This window comes from Sprattus sprattus, assembly GCF_963457725.1.
Source record: "Sprattus sprattus genome assembly, chromosome: 20".
NCBI lineage: Eukaryota > Metazoa > Chordata > Actinopteri > Clupeiformes > Clupeidae > Sprattus > Sprattus sprattus.
This window is the reverse complement of record NC_137918.1, coordinates 7644453-7668187: the sequence shown is the minus strand read 5'-3', so window position 1 is coordinate 7668187 and position 23735 is coordinate 7644453. Positions and strand designations below refer to the sequence as shown.

At 44.4% G+C, this 23735-nt stretch overlaps 2 protein-coding genes across 3 annotated transcripts in view; one reads left to right on the top strand and one right to left on the bottom strand.

Moving 5' to 3' along the window:
- The first annotated feature begins 9677 nt into the window (after positions 1–9677).
- Positions 9678–11768, top strand: smim13 (small integral membrane protein 13). 2 transcript variants are annotated; one of them, XM_080858887.1, is made up of 3 exons: positions 9678–9874; positions 10080–10170; positions 10494–11768. In XM_080858887.1, the coding sequence occupies exons 2-3, from the start codon at positions 10095–10097 to the stop codon at positions 10679–10681; spliced, it is 264 nt and encodes an 87-aa protein (XP_080715013.1). In that variant the 5' UTR covers positions 9678–9874; positions 10080–10094; the 3' UTR covers positions 10682–11768. The 2 variants fall into 2 exon arrangements, with proteins under 2 accessions (XP_080715013.1, XP_080715014.1); XM_080858888.1 differs by having other exon boundaries at positions 9681–9840.
- A 5258-nt stretch (positions 11769–17026) lies between these two features.
- nedd9 (neural precursor cell expressed, developmentally down-regulated 9) overlaps positions 17027–23735 on the bottom strand; it is a 29891-nt gene continuing 23182 nt past the window's right edge. Inside the window, exons 3-7 of the mRNA XM_080859692.1 lie at positions 22567–22665; positions 21956–22324; positions 19699–20859; positions 18948–19034; positions 17027–18006 (exon numbers count right to left, since the gene is read on the bottom strand). Of these exons, the coding sequence (XP_080715818.1) occupies positions 17446–18006; positions 18948–19034; positions 19699–20859; positions 21956–22324; positions 22567–22665 (2277 nt within the window). The 3' untranslated portion in view covers positions 17027–17445. The remainder of the gene's footprint in view (positions 18007–18947; positions 19035–19698; positions 20860–21955; positions 22325–22566; positions 22666–23735) is intronic.

Below are 23735 nucleotides of genomic sequence, written 5' to 3'. Positions count from 1 at the left end.
TTTATGTTGTCTTTTAAATGTTTTATGTTGTTGAACACAATAAATAAATACATTATTAAAATATGCTGGTGTGTTTATGGATTGTGATATTATTTATTATATTATTGATTTATTCCCTCTTCAGTGCATAGAACACATACATTTTGAAGAAGATTCATAAGAACTACAGCTCAACATCTTTTACATTTGAAGAAGATTCATAAGTACTACAGCTCAACATCTTTTACATTTGAAGAAGATTCATAAATACTACAGCTAAACATTTTACATTTACAGAAGATTCTACTACAGTACTACAGATCAACATCTTTTACCACCACATCTTCTTCACTGACCATTTATTTTAGAGAGATCCTTCTCTGAATGCTCAGCTCCATGCTTTACATTCAAACCAATGGAATCCTGAGGCCCGCTTGGTGGTTCTGCTGATGTTTATTGTACAGATCCCAATTAAAATCTGCTGATCTGTCTACCTGGGGTGTGAAGGAGTTGAAAAATCAGAATCAAGGATCAGAGTTAATAATGATTGACAATAATCAATAATAATATAAATCTTATATTTTTATTTGTTGCTTTTAATTGGACTTGGGTTAAAATGTAAGAGTTTCTGGTTGAATATACTGTTAGATAAGATGACCTAAGAGAAGTTCTCACCACCCCTCCTCTCTTGGTCTTATCAAAGTGTCTTTCATATGCCTTACACCTACAACCCCATGGATACAGCTGCATCTCTTAATCAATTTCCCCTGTGAACAAATGTTGTGGAATTTCCCGGAACCAAGGATAGCAGACTGATACATATTCATGGAGGTACAGGGCTATGGGATGACAACCTTTACGCTATGAAGGATATTTAAACTTAAATGTTACAATGGCTGACCAGATGAGACATAGGTGAATCTTTTGGGTGAAACCCCTGTCTATCCCCCTTGATGTGCATCACTGTATGTGAAAGAAATTATTATATATTATCATGAAGGTTTAGACTAAAAGAGAATGCTTTGAACTGCTATGTGTATTGTGTTCTATTCTCCACAGAAACTGAAGTCTGTGAAACCCCATAACTTTAGGAATGTTTACGACCTGATAAGAAAGTGGGTCACGCTGTTACCTGAGACTAGACTTGTCTGGTAGAAGGTAGATAGTAATTTGCAGCTGCATCTTCTCCTTACTCCATGCTGTGAAACCACTGTTAATGATCAATGTTGTAAACCACTGATACTCAATGAAAGGATTGTTTTGGTCAGACAGAAGGCAGAGGCGATTCTCCGCCTAGGGCCCAGGGCGTAAAACAATCTGTTAATACTGTGCTCTGGTTTGTGGTGTCTTTTTCTGAGAAAACTTAGTAAATGTTTAGGGTTATTCCCTGACACTGTATAAGATTGAAGCCTGTTCCTTGACTGATCATACTCAGACTGATTCTACACCAATCTTTTGACACAAAAAAAATGCTAAATTAGGTTCGATAATTGAACAACCACAACCAGAAGAGGTCACACAATTTCAGAAAGGTGGAATTCTTCTTTAACTAGGCAGGTTGTCCTCACCTCTAAGCCCCAATAAGTTGAGTTTACTTAAAAGAATTGAGGAAAGTGGTTGTCTTAAAAACACCAAGTAACGTGCAATTAAAACTTTTGAGTACATTTAACTTAAAATCTATTGCAATATCAACTGCTTTGCAGCATTAAGCATTAAGTTCAATGCACTTAATTCCGAAGTTGATTTCACTTCAAATATTTTGCAATAACAATCGCTTTGCATAACTACTACACTTAAGTGTGTAAGTTCAATTCACTTTATTACAAGTTAAGAATTACAAGCATTTTTTTTACAAAGCCAAGAATACAAAACGTAAAAAATAAATTAAAAAATAAACTTTTGTTAGCACCTACTCGCAAGCTGCAAGCTGATTTTTAAGGGTCTGAATTTTTGGTGGCAGCTTGCATTTCCCCAAATGAAGCATAACCTGAACATACACAGACATTCCTAAACATGGAAATGTTCTCGCATTACTTCCATGTTTCAGTCTTGTTTAAATAGCTGTGCTCTTTTCACAGCTATGGGGACAGTACTTGCACTTCCAAAACATTATTAAACAGCAAGAGTCTAAGTATATTCTACCTTTTTGTAGATAAAGTCGAATGTGTGAATAACTTAAGCTATTTTACTTAAAGTTATTCACACATTCTACTATATCTACAAATTGGTAGAATATACTTAGAAACTTGTAGTAATGTCATCACACTCAGTAGAATATACTTAACATTTAGTAGTATGTCATAAAACTTTTTTTTTTTTTAAGTGAAAATAGCCATTTTACTTAAAGTTAAAGTAATTAAATTGTAAAGTACAGTAGACTTCATTAGAAATTGGGGTTAACAGTGATGCTGTTGAGAAGGTATGGAATGTAGGCCAGTGGTATGTGGAATGATTGAACTCTGACCTTTGTTCATAGGAACACAAGCTCTTTTCCAAGAAGCCAGTGGTATGTGGAATGATTGACTTCTGTGCACACAAGCACTCTTCCGAGCAGTGGAATATGCAAATAAAAGGAATGCACTACACTAGAGGTGCCAAACGTCTCAAAGGATCTTTCTTTGCCGTCATGCTCTGAGCCAGGCTGAAGGTCGGAGCTTACCCGTACATTTCATACATGCAGTGAGCCTTCAAAACAGATAGAGCAGAATAGAGCGAGAGAGATAGAGAGAGAGAAAAAACCTGCGTCTCTGAAGGAAAATGACAGATTGTCTTGAGCTGACTGAGTCATAGCCACCATATGCAAAGTATGGAGGTGAGTGTCAACAATGTAGACTATGATTACCCGTCTGTCCTCAATAAACACCAGATGTGCGCCGTAATTTGTGTGTATACGCGTGTGTGTTTGTGTGTGTGAGAGAGTATGTGTGTGTGTGTATGGAATAGCCATGTTATAAACCATGTCCATAAATCCAAAGTACATGCAGTATTAGAAAACATTGATTAATACATTCCAATGTTCTCATTGTCACTGACAAATCTACAAAAGACAAAAAATGGTGCATAAGGGACAATAATCTGGCGGTCTTTATCGAAAAAAAAAAATCCCAACGGGACGAACAGGACCCCGGCGCACAGCAACGCGCAGCGGTCATTAATTTTTCGCAGCGGAGAATATAAAGGTAATTTTGGAACATTCTGAACACTGAAGTTACAGTAAGTAAATGTCATGTCCTCTGTCGCATGCCTGTCTCTGTAAAAAATGATGGATGTGATCCCAAATGTCATAATGATGTCATGGCGACACAGGCCTGTGTCAAAACATGACTGATGTCAGCATATTGCTACTTGCGTGGCTTTTTGGAATTCTTGTGCTTCCCTTTCCTGCTTATGTGTGTGTGTGTGTGTGTGTGTGTGTGTGTGTGTGTGTGTGTGTGTGTGTGTGTGTGTGTGTTTGTGTGTCTGTGTGTGTGTGTGTGTGTGTGTGTGTGTGTGTGTGTGTGTGTGTGTGTGTGTGTGTTTGTGTGTGTGTGTGTGTGTGTTTGTGTGTTCATATATGGCGATGTATAGGTAAAAACATGACTGATGTCAGCATTTTGCTACTTTTTGGAATTCTTGTCCTTGGCTTTCCTTCTTAAGGTAACCTGAGACCAACACACATCTCCATCCATCTCTTGGCATTTTCTTGCAGACTGGTGTGAAACTGAGTCTGGACAAGCACCCATGGAGGATGATGCTGGCATATATGTGTGTGTGTGTGTTTGTGTGTGTGTGTGTGTGTTTGTGTGTGTTGAAGCCCCCATGGAGGATGATGCTTAAGTGTGTGTGTGTGTGTGTTGAAGCACACATGAAGGATGCGACTCTTTCTAGGGTCAGACAGAATCGGACTCTTCACAGGGTCACTTCCACTACCTAACCATATCTGAATTACATACAAACACAAACAAACAAACATCACTCATGCTGTAGGTCATGCTTGTCCTGCGTCTATCTGTAAATAATACTATATTTGTTTATTTGTTAGCCAAATGACTCATCGCGACACCCTGGCTCTCCCTGAGTTCTAGCAGGGTGACGCACTCTTTTGGTTGCATTAAGTTTAGTCTGAGGCCACAGTAGTTTCCCTACTTAGGTACTCTAAGTTACTTATTTATTTACTTACTAAGTTCACTCTTTATTAACTACTCTATAGTTAAGTTCACTCTTTATTAACTACTCTATAGTTAAGTTCACTCTTGAGTTACTACTCTATAGTTAAGTTCACTCTTGAGTTACTACCTATAGTTAAGTTCACTCTTGAGTTACTACTCTATAGTTAAGTTCACTCTTGAGTTACTACTCTATAGTTAAGTTCACTCTTGAGTTACTACTCTATAGTTAAGTTCACTCTTGAGTTACTACTCTATAGTTAAGTTCACTCTTAATTCTAATTCAACAATGAGCCATTAGTGGGCAGTGTGCAGTTATCAAGACTGAAGCAACTTGGAGCAGAAAGAAAACTTCAAATGTGATGAAATATAGGTAAAATGTGGTGAAATATAAGTCAAATGTGGTGAAATATAAGTCAAATGTGATGAAATCTAATATAAGTTGTTAGAGGAATTTTGAAACATATGCAGAAGACGGCCAGATTTTGTTGAATTCAAGTGTATAGGACTTTAGAGTATGCAATGCATCATAATATAGTTGAGAACTGGAGGAGTGTTAGTGAGCAGAGAGCTATTCATGAAGGAGAACTGCCTATGATGGCTTGTCGGGTCAGAGGTGTGATAGAAGGATCAAACTCCTTGGAGACGGAATGTAATTAGAGGACAAGATTGGGCATGCTAAACTGCTGTGATATGTCAGCAAGACTCTTTCACTCCAGACTGTATCATTTGGAAACTTTGACAGTAATGATGAATGATTTCACACCCCCAGCATAGAACAGGTTGGTTTTTCCTTGCTAAAGAGACTAAACACACCGTAGCTACTTCTATGCTGCATAATAGAGTTCCTCAGAGTTTAATTCTATTGTCTTAGCCATGCTACATAATGGAGTGCTTCAGAGTTTAATTCTATTGTCTTTATTCCATTTTGTCACACTATTTACTAGTGTTTACATATCTGTATGTATAAGCAATATAGGGGAGAGAGACAAAGATTACAGTAAATTCATATGTTTTTTTTATGACAACTCATTCACACACAAAAACTCACACAGACACACAAAAACTCACCCATACACACGGACACGGACACACAAACACGGACACACAAACACACAAACACACACACACACACACACACATACAGAGAGAGAGAGAGATAGAGGGAGAGAGAGAGGGAGAGAGGGAGAGAGAGAGAGGGAAAGAGAGAGAAAGAGAGAGAGGGAGAGAATGAGAGAGAAAGAGACGTAGAGAGAAAGAGAGACAGAGAGAGGGAGAGAGAGACAATGCTGCGTGGCTACCGAAGAGAGATTATGCGTTCACTGTAACACTAGCGCAGTTAAAAAACGAGCTACATTTTCTGACTGAATGTGCTCAACACAGGAACATAAGAAATTCATATTACAGTCGAATTGAAGACACCCTTCCTGGTTTAATAAACTTCTTAAACGAAAGAAAAACTACCATTCCTCCTGGGCGAATGGAGTCATGTACAATCTTAGCCTCTGAATATGTACAGTCCTGCCACATCTTTCGAGAGCAGGCCATATCACCAATAACTATAGGCCTGAACTCATAGGTTGTTTTGTTTTTTTCACTGTCCATTACCTTATCTATTATATGTTTTTTTCAGATGGAATGTAACTGTACTTAATTCTTTTTTACTTTATTATTATTATTGTAATTTTTTATCTTTTCTAAATTGTATTATTATCTTTTTATCTATTCCTGTATTACCATTATTATTGTTGTTATTTTTTAAGTGCCTTGGCAACATTGTATTGTACAGTCATGCCAATAAAGCCAATTAAATTGAATTGAGAGAGGGAGAGAGAGAGAGAGCGAAGGACAGACAGAGGGAGAGAGAGAGAGAGAGAGAGGGAAAGAGAGAGAGAGAGAGAGAGACTAATTAATAAAGATACGTGACGTCTGACATGGTTCTGGAAGTGCTTGTCATTTTTTTGAAGTATTTGCATATTTGCAGTGAGAAGGTCACCAGCTGTTCTCTTCCTCATATTTCACCGTGTCTCATGGCAGGTTAATAGATACCTGCTGAGACACACACACACACACACACACACACACACACACACACACACACACACACAGAGCAGTGCATCGCCTCTCTGAAAGAACGCCATCAAAGGGAGGGAGGACCGACCGATGACATATGAACCCTGCTCTTTTGAACGATAAAAAGGCAGCAGGGGCCTAAACTTACATGTCTATCTGTTACAAACCACCCTATTGACCACCACCAATGGGGCGCCCACTCTTCCCATTCAGATCCACTTTATTGGCCATTCTTCAGAGAGATATTGCATTTTGTCCCACTAAAGGCTTACGATTCAGTGAAAACAGACTTAGATAAACATCCTCAGGAATGACTTAACTATTTCAAAGAAAAGTCAAAGTCAAAGTCACAGTAGCTTTATTGTCAATTACTTCAAATGTCAAGACATACAAAGTAATCGAAAGAACGTTTCCCACTCTCCTACGGTGAAACATATAAAGTGCACACAGGCACAACAGATAAGACAGGACATTACCTAATACTAAGTAGAACATACAGACAAGACATTACATAATACAAGTAGAAGAGGGGAGAGAGTTTAGTTTCCTGACAGCTTGGTGTATGAAGATATTACTGAGGTGTCTGAGAAACAGCTGTCTCCCGCCCAGTGCCGCCGCTCCCATAACGCGCACTACGCGCTGTGCGTAGGGCACCAAGTCTTGAGGGGGCACCAAAAAATAGGCAACTGAAAAATCATCATAGTTATAATAATTGTACTGCCTGTTTTGTGATATACATGCCTAAAAGGTTCCTTATATTTCTATACTGAAATAATAACGGCATTATAAGAGATAGCCTATTGAATTTCTCGAAAAAAGGTACGATTTACGATCTGGATTGATAAGAGGTTAATAGCGTCCCCCTTGACCTATCTAAAACAATGTTAAAACTGTGGCCAGGCAGTGAACTGCAACCAGTCTGAGTTACATTGGATGTTGAGACAGAGGCCCTGTTCTAAACGGGTTAAAATGCTGTCTAGCGAATGACGTTCTGACTCTGTTTCTGACCGGAGCGCGGTCCAAAAAAAAGAGAGAACCTATTTCAAGAAAAAAACTTGAAATTTGAGAGAAACTTGTAATAATTGTCTAGAGTATAGCCTACCTAACAATACAACCCACCAAGTCCAGTGGTGGTTTGCCAAAATTACACTGAAATGAATAGGTTTATTGTGTATGGCTAATGAAACCTTGCGATTTCCATTTTTGCTGGTCAGTTGTTGGCACGCGCGCCCACCTGGAAGAAAGTGTCCCTGATTTGGGGTTGAGGAAACAAACGCATCATCAAGGAGTTAGGGCACCAAAATGGCTAGCAGCGGCACTGCTCCCGCCTGAGATCCCAGTAAGAGGCAGGTACGTGCACAGATATACCCCTAGTTGTGCTCAAGCACCTAACATTTCGCCCCGAAATGCTCCGCGGCCATAAACATGAATTCATTTATATGCCTTTTTATGTCTATGTCCCCGGCGCTCAGAAGCCCACGCCGCGCCACTCCCTCCTCCTCCTAGGGCTCATGCAGTGTTGAGCGCAAGGCCAAAACTTCTTCTTTGACCCGCAGCATCAGACAAACAGGTAATGACGTTGTTTGGTGATAAATTAACGACAATAGCGCCGCTGAAAACATTACGTTGCAACTGGTCCAACTTTTCCTTAAAAAATAAACCAACAAAAAATTCACGAAATCCGTGATTTTAAATCCTTGTCCACCTCGTTTGTCATGTTTAATGAAGAGATAGAGAGGTAGAGAGATACAGGCAGACAGACAGACAGAGTATTTAAAGGCAGATACTGTTCTACAAATTAGACAAGTTCTTCTTCTCGTAATTATTGAAATGAAAGGTAGGTCTTAAGTAGAGCTACATGACAGTCTGGTGAGGTATATTGTGGTAGATTATTAGTGTAATGCTGCTTGCTTCAGTGCTGTCAGCAAAATAAATGTGTGTGTACTGTGTTGTCAGCTTAGAGATTATGCAAGTCACTGTTGATTATTATGCACAACATTGATTTATCTAATTTTCTAAATTTGCAGCATCATGCCAAGAAAAGAGAGACTACAAAAGCAGAAGGACAGGGAACTGCAGTAAGCAGCTCAGGGTAGCTCCCTTTTATCTTGGATCAGGCCATCAACTAGTAAAACAAATGAGGGAGAAAATATCCTACTGTGTTTTTTGTATGTATTTATCTATTATTATTATTTTTTAATTTTATAAATCATTTTGGCGAAGGGAGCCTTTCTTTTGGTTTGAGCACCTGCCCCCCAAAATGTCTGTGGACGTGCCTGCCTGTAGGCCTTGTAGTGTTAGGTTGCTTCTCTCCCCTCCTGAAGGTATACACTAGCGCCCTCTACTGGTTGGAACAAACATTGCTTGTAAAATGGAAAGGGCATGGTCAATGAAGAATAACAGAAGGCCCCATTAATGATACGACTATGCTTGATTTAAGATTTTTTTTGTTGTTGTTTGTATCATTGGTTTCAATGTATTTAAACTACAAACGAAATAAAATTAAGTTAATAGATGCAAACAGACTAAATGTGGGACGGGTACATTTTTGTGGTACGCACCAACATTGAGAGGTAAAACCTAAAACCATGATAAAATGTTTATTTAACTTAATAAGAAACATTTGTACCTAGAGACTACGGCTTTTGCTTTACAAAGATATGATGAAGACAGTGCCGTCTGTCATCCCAAAGGTACACTAATTTTGAAGCGTCCTTAAGCAGAGCAGCAGGCATTATCCAGCTTAAGACATGCAGCTCAAGTCATACTTCTGACCAGATCCAACTATATCATCAGTCGGACACAAAATACAATATTATATCAAATGAACAATATCAATGCAAACCTTTATATCAAACATGAATTGATATTGGATAAATAGCATGGTCAGAACGGAAACAAAAATCTAAATACTAGTTTCACTTTTTTTCACCCATTGTATACTAAAAGCACATTTTCTTTTCTCTGTGCCCATGATGTCACCTGGGAACTTTTTCTTTTCTGACAAGTTTACAGTTGTGTAAGTTTTTGTGAGGCAGCAGAGGAGTTCACCGGCCCCACGTCAGCACAGCTCGATTGACGGCCGTCACTGACTCTTGACGACCACCTTCACCGCTCTCTTCTCAGCCATAGGATGAAAGCAAGTCTTTAAAAAAAAAAAAGGCTTGCCTACGTTGCATTTGTATGAGCCATTTTGCTGCTTTTAATGCAGCAGTAGTGCTATTAAATAGAGTTAAAACTCTGTCGCAATTATAAGCATATATGCGTCTCACGTGACGGGTGGGTAATAGAATGCATCCGTGTGTTCTTGTTTCTGTCAGCAGAAAAACGAATGCATGAAAATGCGGGACAGTACGTCAACGCAAATAGGGACACCTGTTTACCCTAATTCTGAGCACAGACCAAAGTGTATTTTTACGCCCACCGTGGAACTACATAACCCAACACCCAATGCGCCAGTATGGGGATAACTCATTCCGGGGCACGTTCCACTGGTCCCGTCGTTCTGAGTGGCTGTCGAACTCTGGTTATGCTTTTAAAGCAACTCCGAAATGTTGCAATAATGTAGAGACACAAAAGTCTACAAGCACCCGATGACGTGCGTGTCCGTCCTTTCTGTTGTGGACACACCCGTGGATTTAGCGTGAGACAAGAGTGGAAGTTGTCATCTGTTGTGTGTATGTCATGTTGTTGTTAACGTTACATGGCTAGCTAACTAGCATAGCATTAGCGCGTAGGTAAATTGTTCTTTGCATGTTGTTTACTCGGCCACTGAAGTGTCCTGCTTCGTTTGCCAGGTCCATACCAGCTAGCACTATTTCTGAACCAACGTTTCTTATGAATGTCACACGTTAATCGGCGGGTGTTTGTTCATTTTCGCAGGGTAAATTGAGGAAGATGTGGCAAAGCGTTGGACTCACTGTGCTGGTGATTATTGCCACACTAATATGCGCCTTACTCTTCATGGTGTTCGGTGCGTACAACTTTATGATTTTTTTGTCTTTTCAGATCAGATCATTACAATGAGTATAGGAAAGAAAGTGGCTTATTAATTTGTCATTGACATTGAAAATATGTTTTTCAAAATGTCCACGACAGATAGAAATCATGCCAGACGTGTAAAGTTACTGTGCCATATCATTGCAGATGTAAAATATTATGAAATATTTCAGTCCAACCCTGTTGCCTTCGTTATGAAATGTGTTGTAATAGTCCCCTGTGTCTATTACATGTGTTACGTAGTCCTCTGTGTTTCCATGCATATTAATCTTGTTCCTCCATGCTGTCTGTCTTCAGGGTGGTATGTGGTTTGGCAGCTGTTCTTGTCCAAGTTCAAGTTCCTACGCGAACTAGTCGGTGATACGGGCTCCCCGCAGGCCGAGACGGAACCTTCGGAGTCTGAGAGTGAGCGAAGCTCCCCACCTACACCCCGTCACAAACACAAACCGCGCCAGAGAGTCCTTCCTCAGGATGCCTCCTCGTAGACCACCTGCTCCTCACCAGCCAATGCTTCCCTCCGCCGCCGAACTGATTGCCCACACTGCTGGACGCAAGCCATCTTCTAACTGTTAAACCTTACCCACTCTGTGCATATGTGATCCTCCCCTTAGACCCGATCGCCTCGTACCCGAGTCCCACAGCGTGCCATCCAGGCAGGCCATGTTGGTCTTTGTTGTCTCCTGGTCCTTCACTGAGTTCAGCAGAGTTCTTGAATGTCAAAAGTAAAGGCCATCCAGTTTTGGTATGTGTGTGGGGGCGTCACGACACACTGTGTTTTTTTTTTCCATTTATTTGTGCAGGTGTTTGTCGTCGTCCCCCCCATGTGAAAGAAAAACAGCCCCCTGGAAGTTTCTATTATATGTGAATAACAGGTGGATTAATTAGTTACGTAATGTTTTTTATTCCACTAGCCAGACAAGTTCCTGTCCAGCTCGCCACCCGAACACTGGCGCGGGTATATAAAACAAAGGATAACTTAAATACACAAAAGGAAGAGAGAGAGAGAGAGAGAGAGAGTGAGAAAAGAAACTGAAAAAAGAAACTGAAAAACTGTTTTAAAACTGACAACCGAAGGTCCTCAGCTTGTCACTGTCAACTCTACTGTTGTCGTTCTTTTTTGTCTCAGAATCAATAACTTGATACAAGTTTCTTAAGTGCAATGATATGGGTGTCTTCTGTTGTCAATGGTGATGAAGCGCATGCATCACTACGGTTCCGTGCCCATGTGTGTGAGGGGGCGCGAGCCGGACAGTGACACCGTTGACTTAAAACTACAATAGTGTCCCAGTGCTCGCGGGGAACCGTACTCCATCACCGTGCGTGTTGCTGGCTTCACCGATACTGCACTACAGTTGCCATGGTAGCACCTGAGCCCCCCCCCCCCCTGTGCCCCTAAACCACAGGGCTTTCAGTAGGCACTACATAAGTGTGTCGCCCCTCCTCACAGTAATAGAGTGCTATGTAAAACTGTCGGACGCGATGACAATACCATTTCAAGTTTCGTTTCTTCTTCTTTTCTTTTTTTTTGGCAAAACCAATGTGTCCCTAAATAATAAATTTGTTTGATAAAAAGATACGAGTTGCCTTTTTCTCTGAGGACATGTTGGAATATGGAGTTTTAAGACCCAACCCAAGGGATTATGTCTAGTGTACCTGGTTCTTTACAGCTGTCTTTAAGCAGGTGAGAATATTAACTTAGTTAGCATCTGTCCACGAGGCTCCTATAAAAAATAATTAGGTGCCTGTTGTTGCCTATTTCAGATATTTAGCAACAGTATGGTGGAATGCACCTTTGAGGTAGTTTTTTTTTATAGGCATTTAGGATTTACCTCGCTCGTTATTGACCAAAACCCCTTAGTGATATTTTAATGCCAGATTGTGAGGACAGTTCAAGTGGTTATAGAGATGTTGGCAGACAACAAAGCAATTCTATTTTTGACCAGCAGGTGTCAGTATTCGCTCATGTAAAATTGTGGGAACATTGTGTCACTTGAGGTTTTTTAATAGATGAGTTAAACAAGCATACTCACCCTCCTGACTGTTTCCTGTATATTGCCCCCCCCCCTCAGAACACGTAACTTCCCTTCAACTAACACAAAAGAAAAGTAATAGTTATAGATAATAGTTATAGATAACTATAGATCTATAGTTATAGATTTGTTTAAAATCATATTTTTCAGTTGTTCATTTACAGTTATTCATTCTGCCCTCACGCAAACAATTTCCTGTTCCCAAGGAAAGGAGCTGACTTGCGTGTATTTAAGAATGATGAGGCATACATGGTCAGAGCAGAGGAAATAAATGTATGTCCTAGATGTTAGGCCCAGTCGGTAAGGGTCTTTCTCAGAACAAGTGCGCAGCTTGGCGAATCGAAAGAGAAAAGCGTCCGACAGGCTGAGCACAGAAGCTGTAATTTCAGACCCTGAAAATACTTCAGAGGAAATGAGTGTGGTGAGCCAGGGAAATGACATCGCTTCGACTGCAGCTCGGCCTGTGGCTATGTGTCATTCTCTCTCATCTTCCGTGCGACGGCAGCTCGGCCTGTGGCTATGTGTCTTTCTCTCTCATCTTCCGCGCAATGCAAGGTGAGATATTTTGACGCGTATGCCCACTGGTCACCATTACTCTGTAACTCATATCTGAGTTGCAGGTGGCCTGGCTAACTTTGCGCTGGTTAAATGCAAACATTACAAACCACTGCCCTAGTGAAGAACAGAGCACGGCCTTCGCCACACAGATGCAGCCCTGCGGTAACACCAGGGATGGTTTGGTGGTGTAGTGACGCGGTTTTCATTTCTGTAGCTGACACGGAGTAGAGTTGTGCTGGTGTCATTACATTGCTCTGAAAGGTGTAAAGACCTTTCTGTGCATGCAAGTGCCTCAAATAGCCCATGAATTCAGCACTTGGCACCCAGCAGTATTTTACTTTCACTCATTAGTAGAAGCTTTTTACCCAGCGCGACTTAAGAGGTGGACTGCATCGATTTCTGTATTTCCGTGGTTTGAAACCTAAGGCTTTGTGTATGAGGTTGCTGCTGTACCCATAGACATAGTATACAGTACCAGTCAAAAGTTTGGACACACCTTCTAATTTTTAGAGAAGTTTTTCTTTACTTTTATTATTTTCTACATAGTAGATAACACTTTTTTTGTTTAGAACATCATTCCATATGTGTTCTTTCGTAGTTTGAATGTCTTCAGTATAAATCTACAATGTAGAAAATATTAAAAGTAGAGAAAAAACTTCTCTAAAAAATGTAAGGTGTGTCCAAACTTTTGACTGGTACTGTATATATGTACAGTATATGGCTGTACCGGCTGATCAACAGGAAGAGGAACAGGAAGTGCTCCTGCTCCACCATCACCACTGAGTAGTACTGAAGCTTCCACCTCAAATCTGCTACCAGGTGGACAGCCCCATTTGGTCACACTAATTCAATTTAGGCCCATCTCCTTAACTTTTTAGCGGAGCCATTGGATAGCTCTCCTAGATGCCCTAATGCCATAAGTAGTGTCTGATCAATCTCTGGAAAACATAATCTACACAGATGGCCGGACTATGGAGTGGAAAAACACCCTTCATTCTCAGTTATTATTGGTTGCTTGGGTGTGGACGTGAAAAAGCCTGGAGAACAACTTTACCGGCTGTTAGTCCCCCCACACACCTCTTCCTGGATGGAACAGAATGTATTTAGATTCTTAATTGCTGGTAGGTGCCACTGGGTCCTGCAAAGGAATTTGGGGTATTTAGTGAGATTTGGAGATTTAAAAAGACGTGCTGTTCCTGTGCCCGACCTTTACAGACAGGCCCTTTTTAGGAGAGTATTTTATTGTCACACAGACAGTAGCCTACTGTGCCCTAAGGCTTCTGTCATCACTTAGTGTCTTCAATGGCAAATAGGAGTACTAGGAATTTGTGTACATATATACTAAATATGCACACATTTTTAATGCTTTTAAAAGGCTAAGAGCATATGAGCATTATCCTGCTCGGTTTTGAAACCATTCTCTTACCATTGTAAGGGGCCGGTCACACAGGACGCGACTTTTAAAAGCGCGTCGCTAGCAAAACCATTGTTTTCCTATGGTACGGCGCGCCTTTCATGTGCGCCTTTTAAACGCCGCGCCTCGCGCCTTTCTGGCAGTTTAAAGGCGCGCCTAAAAGTTAAAATATTCTCAACTTTAAGCGCAAGGCGCGAGGCATACATTTTAGCAGTTTATAACTATGAGGAATTGTACAACTCCAGATGTAAGAATTATTCGAATTCTATACGGCGGACACATGCGTGGACCTGCGTGAGCAACCAATTGGCCGTCTCTACACTATGCCTTTTATAAATGCCTTTAAAACAAATAGGCTAGCTGGCTAGCTAACTGTAGGCACCATAGACATGTATAGGCACCACTCCACAGGCGCATAGGCGCTTTTCCCCAGGCGCATCTTGCCAACGCGCTTTCAATGCGACTGCGCTTATAAAAGTCGCGTCCTGTGTGATCGGGCCCTAAGACTGCTGCGGTTGGGTCGATGACGCCAGTCCTTCCTGGGGTTGTGTGGCAGCCATCTTGGTTGAAGATGACATCAGATGGATGGGCGGGCGACGACCTCTGACCCCAGGTACTGTGCCAGGGAAACAGGATGTCATATCCGAGGCGACGGTTTCTTAGAAGGCGTTTATGCGTGCCTCACATCACCAGTTTCCCTTGGGGAATCAGAGTTTATGGCTGGGTTCATATCTAAAATTGATCGGATTTTCTTGAATGAGTTCACGTGATGGGTTACCGCTCATCTTCCACACCCTTTCAATCAGCTGGTGTACCAGAGAGCCCTGAGCATCTCCATTCAACATGCTGATCCCTAGTATACCCACACATTGCATACCTCTTGAATTGTACAGGTGATTTATGAATTCACATTTAAAGTATCACTATGCAACAATTTGACACTTTTTGAGGGTATGATTTTTTTAGGCAACTAGTTTTTGCACCATTCTCAAATACATTTTGATAGCATTTAGTCATGTAAAGGACAGATAAACACCTGTGTCTTTCCCACTAGCCTTCCAGGATATGCCCTATGTAGTTCTGTGTACCGGGCTGGAACACCCTGCAAAAATGGGAGAAAAGCTTTCACAGCATGACCTTGCCAGCTTTACTGCCAAAAGACACCAGTTAGTGTGATGGCAAGCGTCTATCAGTGCCAGCTGGGCTGTTGGTGGTGTTTGCAAGGTTAGTTTGCTAGTTTTGGAACAGAACTCCTTATTGCTGCTTTAAGATCAAGAAAACAAAAGTAAGATGCTATGTGAAGAAATACTACGCTTTAACGGTTACCTCACTCTTGTGAGTTTTTCATTTGTTTTTTTAACAGTAAACACTACATAATGCAGCTTTAAGCTGCCTTTAACAGTGAACACTACATACTGCAGCTTTAAGCTCCCTCGGCATGATGGTTCTCCTTGTGGAGTGGAAAAGGGGCATTGGCATCTAGTCTATCAATCGTTCTTTCATTTTTCAAAATAAAACAGACAAACAAAAAGAAAACTATTTGTTTTCTAAACCACAATAAAAAAAGACTAATTTTAACGTTTGTGCTCAGAACAAGATAACAAGCAAATCCGTGTATCATTCTTTTTTTGGGGGTTTTTAAATTAATCAAATCATCCCCCTGCCATCTTTCCCCCTCGGCTTACAACAAAATCCCTTTAGCCTGGTCTTTCATCATGCCAGCTGGGGCCGGCGTGGTGAGTCCTTCCTAATTACGCTGCGGTGGAATAAAGGGAACCATCCGAGGGCAGTGCACACAAGGCTCCGCTCCCTTCCACGCAAGGAGAAGTCGCTCTGTTTAGGAAAATGGATGCTGACACTGTCTCTTCCATTTACATAAGGCGGGTCATCATTCCGAATAAAATTGGATTTACCATCAAGTTAGAGCTTAGCGGTCTGCTAGGGAGAGATGCGCAAGTGTGTACGGGGTGTTCTGGGACTTGCGAGTGTGTACGGCATGTTCTGAGACTCACGTTGTTGTCATTTGGGGGGGCAGTAGGACTAAGCCTATCAAACGGGGGGTAGGAGGAGGTGGTGTTCAAACGGGGGGTAGGAGGAGGTGGTGTTCAAACAGGGGGTATGAGGAGGTGGTGTTCAAACAGGGGGTAGGAGGAGGTGGTGTTTTTTTGTGTGTGGGGCGGGGGGTGGGATGGGTGGGTTGAGGAAGAAAGGAACACTTAGAAGATTCAGAGTCAGGATGTTCAGTGGACGTTGTCTCACATCAATCAACTTTTTCCAACAACTGGAGAAGGATTACTTGTGAGGACGTACACCTAGAAACAGGGACATGTACACGAGTGGGCTAAGGTTGCTCGGGCAACTGCCCGTTTGCCCTCCTCGACTGAAGTTGCCCCTCCGAAGAATATATATATACTGTGTTTGCGATCAGGGGACGGGGGCATGGCAGCAACGGTTAGTGAGAGTTAAAAATGTTCCTGGCAAAATTCACAATCAGGTGACGGGGGCGTGGCAGCGGCGGTGACAAAAATGAATGTGTTGCCCCTTTTGTCCAGGGAAGAGCAACTGCATTCAAAATTCCTGTGCACGTCCCTGCCTAGAAACACACATGACGTCTCTCTTGCGTGGATGATAAGCACTGGCTGGAAGAGGAAGCCTTGTGTCTCAGGTGCCCTACGCCTCTTCCAGATGGCAGCTCTGTGGGCCAGACTGCCTGCAGAATGAGACCCCATTCAGACGTTCAGTCCGCCTGGTGTCTACCTCCCCCAACCTCTGACACTTCTGACAAGAAACAGTCACACCACTCATGGATGAACAGTCCTTTACTTTGTCTGTTTATAAGCCCACCTCACTGGCCAGAGACCGATGCAACAACAATTACAAAGAACTACGGTCATCTCCAGGAGAGAAGCATGTCTCTTATCTACCAATGGCAATACGGTCTCTTAAGGTGCCTGATACCAAACAGGAATGTTACAGAATCTGTGTTCAAGTCACTCTACAAAGGCAAAAATACAATTTTATACTCATATATTTATGTCATTATAATATAAAACAATCTACACATAAAAATATGGGCAATAATTTACATAAAAGAAAGAAAACTGCTATGTACAAGAGAAAATCTGTAAAGCAGAGCTTTTGATGATATTCAAGATTTGTAACATATTAATATGATACGCATACACATACGTGGATTCATATGATACACATACACATCTGTGGTTGGTGAGTGACAGTGCGTGACGTGTTACAAAGCAGCCAACTGGTGCAATTGCGTCTTGAACTGCTGGGCCTCGTGGGATAGCTCAGCAACGCGGTCCACCATTTCCTGCACGGCCGGTGTATTTGGGTAGTTCAGGGCGGCCATCTTGGTGGCGGCCACCACCATCTTGAGCAGGTCGCAGAGCACGTTGCTGGAGTTCATGACGCGGTTGGCCACCTCGGGCGTGCCGGCCTGCCGTGAGAGCGTGTCGCCGATGAAGACGAGCTTGTGCGCGCTGAGGATGACAAACTTGCTGTGCGCCACGAAGATGCGCGGGGGCTGACCGGCCGCCACACAGCCAAAGAAGGCGTCGATGGCGTTGAGGAGCGTGACGAAGTGCTGCTCGCACTGCTCCGCGTAGAAGCCCAGCAGCTGGCGGTCACGCCCACATGGCTGGGCCCCGCCTCCCACTAAGGAGGAAGAGGAAGAGGAGGAGTCTGATGGGGCGGAGGAGGAGCCAGCAGAATGCTGATGGGATATCCATTGAGTGATGTCATTCTCCACCGGTTTGATCACTTCCTGTTCTAGCTGTTTGAGCTTGTTGAGCTGCAAAAAGGGACAGAGAAAGTGAGAGAGCAAAAGGGAAAGAAGAGAGTGAGAGAAAAAATAAAGAGAGAGAGAGATGGGGGAGGTAGAAGAGAGAAAGGAAAAGAAGGGAAAGAGAAATAAACACAAAGAGATATTAATTAAGGGGAAGGAAGTAGTATTTGTGTCTGCTTGAACAGCTGGGAGACGCTGAACACACAGGTCAGCAGACTCCAAACTGATTGCTTTTCCAGCTGAGTGGGACATTTCTTTCAGTTTTGGGGTGAAAAGTAGAATCATACAATAAAAACTAAATCCCTAAAGGATTAGAGTGTGTGCTTGCCTGCATGAGTGCCTGAGTGGGTGTGCCTGTGTGTGTGTGAGTGCGTGCATGTGTGTTTGCGCATGTGTGGGTGTGTGTTTGTGAGTGTGTGTGTGTGTGTGTGTGTGTGTGTGTGTGTGTGTGTGTGTGCTTGTGTGTGTGTGCTTGTGTGTGTGTGTGCATGTGTGTATTTGTGTGTGTGCACATGTGTGTGTGTGTGTGTGCATGTGTGTACTTTTGTGTGTGCATGTACGTGTGTGTGTGTGTGTGTGTGCATGTCTGCAGGTCTAAGGGCCATCTGCCACATGACATAATCTGGCAGAATGTTCCAGATGTTGTGATTCCCCTGTTCTGTTCATGAACTCTCAAAAGCAGGCCGCGTAACACAGCCTAGGGTTGGTGACAGCCTATGGAGAACTGTGCGGTTCTGGCCCCCATCTCTTATTTCCACTAGACCACTCTGGACACACACACACACACACACACACACACACACACACACACACACACACACACACACACACACACACACACACACACACACACACACACACACACACACACACACACACACACACACACACAGACACACACACACACGCACACACCTACACACACAAAGAAAGACGTGACGTGTTACCTGTTCCTGCTCCAGCTGGTTCTTCTGTTTGGTGATGTTCTCCTTCTCCAGGAGCTCCTTCTGCTGCCTCTCAAACTCCTCTTTGCCCTGGAGGAGAGGAGGGGTACAGCAGTGAGAAACTGTGTTTGATAGTTTGTTTTCATTACTTAGACTTTCAGCTCACTTCTTCACAGACTCACTATCACCCGGCTCCATCTCAGCGAGCCCTCAGACAGATTAAGATTAAAACAGAGCCTCTTCCTCTCTCACACTCAAGTCAGCCTAGCCCAGCATTCATATAAAACACACTTAGGTTTCAGGACCCACAGATGGCCGGCAGACTTTACATTTACGGGAGAGAACTGCGATAAGAAGCATTAGTGCTACGTAACGACTGCGGCTCAGGAGGTAAATGTTTAGTCAACAGTCTACGAATGTCTTTATAGATGCCTGACTGTTCAGGTTAAACGTTACTCAGACACAATTTGTATCACAGAGTCCAAGTTACAGTATAATTGCACCGCTGAGAGTAATGCGTTTCATAAGCAATGGAAACAGCACAATAAGGGTTAGGTTTAGATCTAGGACTAAGGTTAGGGTTACAGAAGAGTTTAAGTGCTGTATTCAGTATTTAAGTGCTGATACTAAATGAGGCTAATTGTATAACATTGTCCTTTGTTTTTATTACAGTGTAATACGATTCAATCAATTAAGAATTTTTATTCTGGCTAGTGTACTATTTAGTTTCGATGTAGTGTTCTATGCCCCTTACTTGCAAATGGACGTAGTCATAGTCCTCCATCCAGCTCTTCACGCACTTCTCGCTGTTGTTCATGTTGGCCTTGTCCTGGCTCAGGCGCTGGGGCACTGGGAAGGGTTTGGTCGGCTCGTTGTAGTTGTCGTCCGTGTGGTTGTGTGTGAGGGGGTGCACGATGCCCACGCTATAGTTGCCCTCCCCCGTGGGCGCCCTCCTGAAGAGCAGCTCAGCGTTGCCCCCGACCGTGGAGGCCAGCTGCTTGGCGTCGTCGGGGACGGTGCGTGACACCATGACGAAGCGGTCCAGGTCGTCGCTCTTGCCCTGGTGCTTGCCGCTGCCGGCGAGCACATGCAGCGCCCAGCCGGAAGCTTCTAGAGCCTGGTGCGTCTGCTGCAGGATGAGCTGCGAGTCCTCCAGCCGCTGCAGCTGCCGGCGGAGTTTACTGTGGAGGCTCGGGTCCGAGAGCGCCGTGGCGTTGCATGCCGCACCGCGCCCGAACGCCAGGAAGTCGGTCAACGTGGTGCGCACGCAGTCCAGCGCCGCCCGTGCCTCGTTGCCGTTGCGCTCCATGAAGGGGAACGTCCTCCAGTGTGGGGAAGTGGCCAGGGCCAGCAGGGCGGCGCTAGAGGACTCCACCGCCTGCTGGAGGTGGCCCAGACTCTGCACGGCAGAGTCCAGGTCCAGCAGGAGCCGCGGCTCGGAGGGCGAGCCCGCGGACGAGGACGAGGTGGACATGCTGCTGCGGGCGCTCCCCGTGCTGGAGAAGGACAGGCGGTTCACGCCGTCCGTCACGTCGCCCAGTAACCGCGGCGCGTCCTGAGCGGGCAGCACGTCGTAGATGCCCCTGTTTGCCCGCTCGCGCTCCGACGACGCCAGCCTGCGCTGCGGGGGCGTCTGCATCCCGCGGGGGATGTCGTACAAGTCCTTCTGAGCCCCCGGCCCTACTGAGGACAGCTGGCTGGGGGGTATGTCGTAAATGCCGTTGCAGTCGCCCGTGGCAACCCGACGGTGAGAGGCTGCGTCAGAGCTGGACTGAGGGAACTGTGTGGCTTTGGAGAGCGAGGTGGGGGGCGGGACGTCGTAGATACCCTCCGGCTTCTGACTGTGGGGCTGGGGGAAATCGTAGTTGCCCTCCTCCTGGACTGGGTTGTTCCGACAGGGAGGCACAGCGTAAAGCTGCCGGGAAGAGAGAAAAAACATTTTTTTTTTAATCAAACACAAAAACAGCATATGGGCGGTTTCCCCCATGAAAGCCGGTATTCACTCAAGGAGTCCTGAAGACGTGTCTTGGATCCTGAGTCCTGAGCGCAGATTCCTACCGAGATCCAGACCCCAATCAGGAACATCAACAGCTAACTGCTTACTGCTCTCAAATTGCCTCCGCCTTGACCACTTGCACTTTGACCAATGAAAAACGGGGCGCCCCATACATCTGGAGGTTCAATAACCTAAAACACAGTGAGTGAGCGAGCGAGCGAGTGACTCACAAGTCGGCCTTGAGATGCCTTCCCCGCTGTGAAAACGGACTCCTTCAAAGCTGTGATTAAGGATGACGCAAATAACAGGTTCCCGCATACTTCCAGTTTATTACAAACAAACTGCCTGGCGACGGCACCGAGATGGCCTGTGCTGTGTGTGTGTGTGTGTGTGCCTGTGCTGTGTGTGTGTGTGCGTGTGTGTGTGTGTGCCTGTGCTGTGTGTGTGTGTGCGTGTGTGCCTGTGCTGTGTGTGTGTGTGCGTGTGTGTGTGTGTGCCTGTGCTGTGTGTGTGTGTGTGTGTGTGTGTGTGTGTGTGTGCCTGTGCTGCGTGTGTGTGTTTGTGCGGAGTAGTGCTGAAAGGCAGCCGGGTCTGGAAAGCGATTCTGCAGACCTTGACTCTCCCCGCAAAATAGCTCCGGAGTGGTCGTGCTCACACAAGGCTGGCAGCCCCACTCTTTAATTTAGCAACCAGGGGAAAGTAATAAAACTGATTGTATCAAGTGTTTTTTTATTCCTTTTTTGTTGCCTGTTTTAGCCGCTACTGATGGTTAAAAGGGGGAAGTATAGTAAGCCAACTGCAATAACCTCAAAAATGAAATGAATAACCAATACAGAACACTACACTACACACACACACACACACACACACACACCCTGTTTGACTTAAGTCAGTGTATGTTTATATGCAGCGAGATTTAAGATACCATGGTGTGTGAGATGTAGAGTCTGTGAACCCAGTGGGATGATCTGCGTACAGCAACATTTGACCGCTGTGGGATGGTGCGCTTTCTTACCTCTTGAGATGAGGGAGGGATGTCGTACACCCCCTGTAGCCTGGGGTCTGACTGTGAGGGGGGAGGGATGTCGTACACCCCCTGTAGCCTGGCATCGGACTGTGAGGGGGGAGGGATGTCGTACACCCCCTGTAGCCTGGCATCGGACTGTGAGGGGGGAGGGATGTCGTACACCCCCTGTAACCTGGCATCGGACTGTGAGGGGGGAGGGATGTCGTACACCCCCTGTAACCTGGGGTCGGACTGTGAGTGGGGAGGGATGTCGTACACCCCCTGTAGCCTGGGGTCGGACTGTGAGGGGGGAGGGATGTCGTACACCCCCTGGCCGTGACATTTCCCCGCCTGTCTCCCTTGAGGAATGTCATACACCTGTGAAACAACACACACACGCACGCACACAGTTAAAATAACGTTTTACGCCAGTGGTTATATTCGTGTGTGTCTCTGTGTGTGTCTGTGTGAGTGTGAGTGTGTATAAAAGTGAGAGCGAGCGAGAGTATGTATGTTTTGGTGTGAGTGTATGAATGTGTGTATGTGTGTTTTGGAGTGAATGTATGAATGCGTGTGTGTGTGTGTGTGTATGTGTGTGTGTGTGTGTCTGGTTTACTTACCCCCTGTTGCCTCATCGGTGGCACATCGTATAGGTCCTGTTGGGACTGCTGTGCGGGCCTGTAGGTGTATGAGTTCCCTATTCGGGTAGGGGTCACCACCTGTGATACACACACACACACACACACACACACATGAGTTCATTCATCATTCTTCATATTCAGACTTTCACTGCGTAACTATTTCCCCCCAGTATAAGGCAGCGGATGGTCACTGAAGGCAAGACGTTGTTTTTGGATTATCATTGCTTCTTGAGGTTCCACAAGTCGACATATTCAATTTGCGGTGGCAATTTGCAGTTTGGCCCGGCTCTCTCCCGAGATCTGCCAGTGTCCCTTAAGGTTCTGGTTTGACCCAGTCAAGGTGACCGCATCGCATCCCAAATCCCTGCCTGACACCGTCCAACCCCACAGTCTTAGCATCAGGTCAGCATGCTTCTGAAAAATCAATGTAGCGCTTAGGACAGTCATAACTTGCTTTGATGGTCATATTTCTGCACTCTGCCACTGGTGGGATATGACTGACAAGTTATGATAAGTTATGACTGTTCTATATGCAACTGGGACATGACAGAGCCATATGTTATGACTGAGTGTGCGTTTGTGAGTGTGTGTGTTTCAGTGTGAGTGTGTGTGTGTAGGTGAGTGTGTAGGTGTGTGACAGTGTGTGTGAGTGTGTGTGTGTAGGTGTGTGTAGGTGTGTGTGTGTCTGTGTTTGTGTGCGTGTGTGTGTGTGTCTGTGTGTGTGTATATAGGACAGAGGAACAGTGGGGTTGGGGAACAGGGGGGAAATGACTTTGGTTTTGAAGAGAGCCAAGGCTTGGTGAGGATGTGGTCTTTTCTAGTCTAACGCTTTAATGGGGACGAATGAAGGGAGGGGTCTGGACCAGTCCAGCGGAGCCATGATGGGACCGGTCCAGCAGAGCCCAGTCTGGCTGCAGACATGATGGGACCGGTACAGTAGAGCCCAGTCTGGCTGCAGACATGATGGTACCGGTCCAGTAGAGCCCAGTCTGGCTGCAGAGCCCAGTCTGGCTGCAGACATGATGGAACCGGTCCAGTAGAGCCCAGTCTGGCTGCAGACATGATGGGATCTTTCAAACAGGGGAACTCAATCAAAGTCAGAGTCTATGGGATCTTTCAAGCAGGGGAACACAATCAAAGTCAGAGTC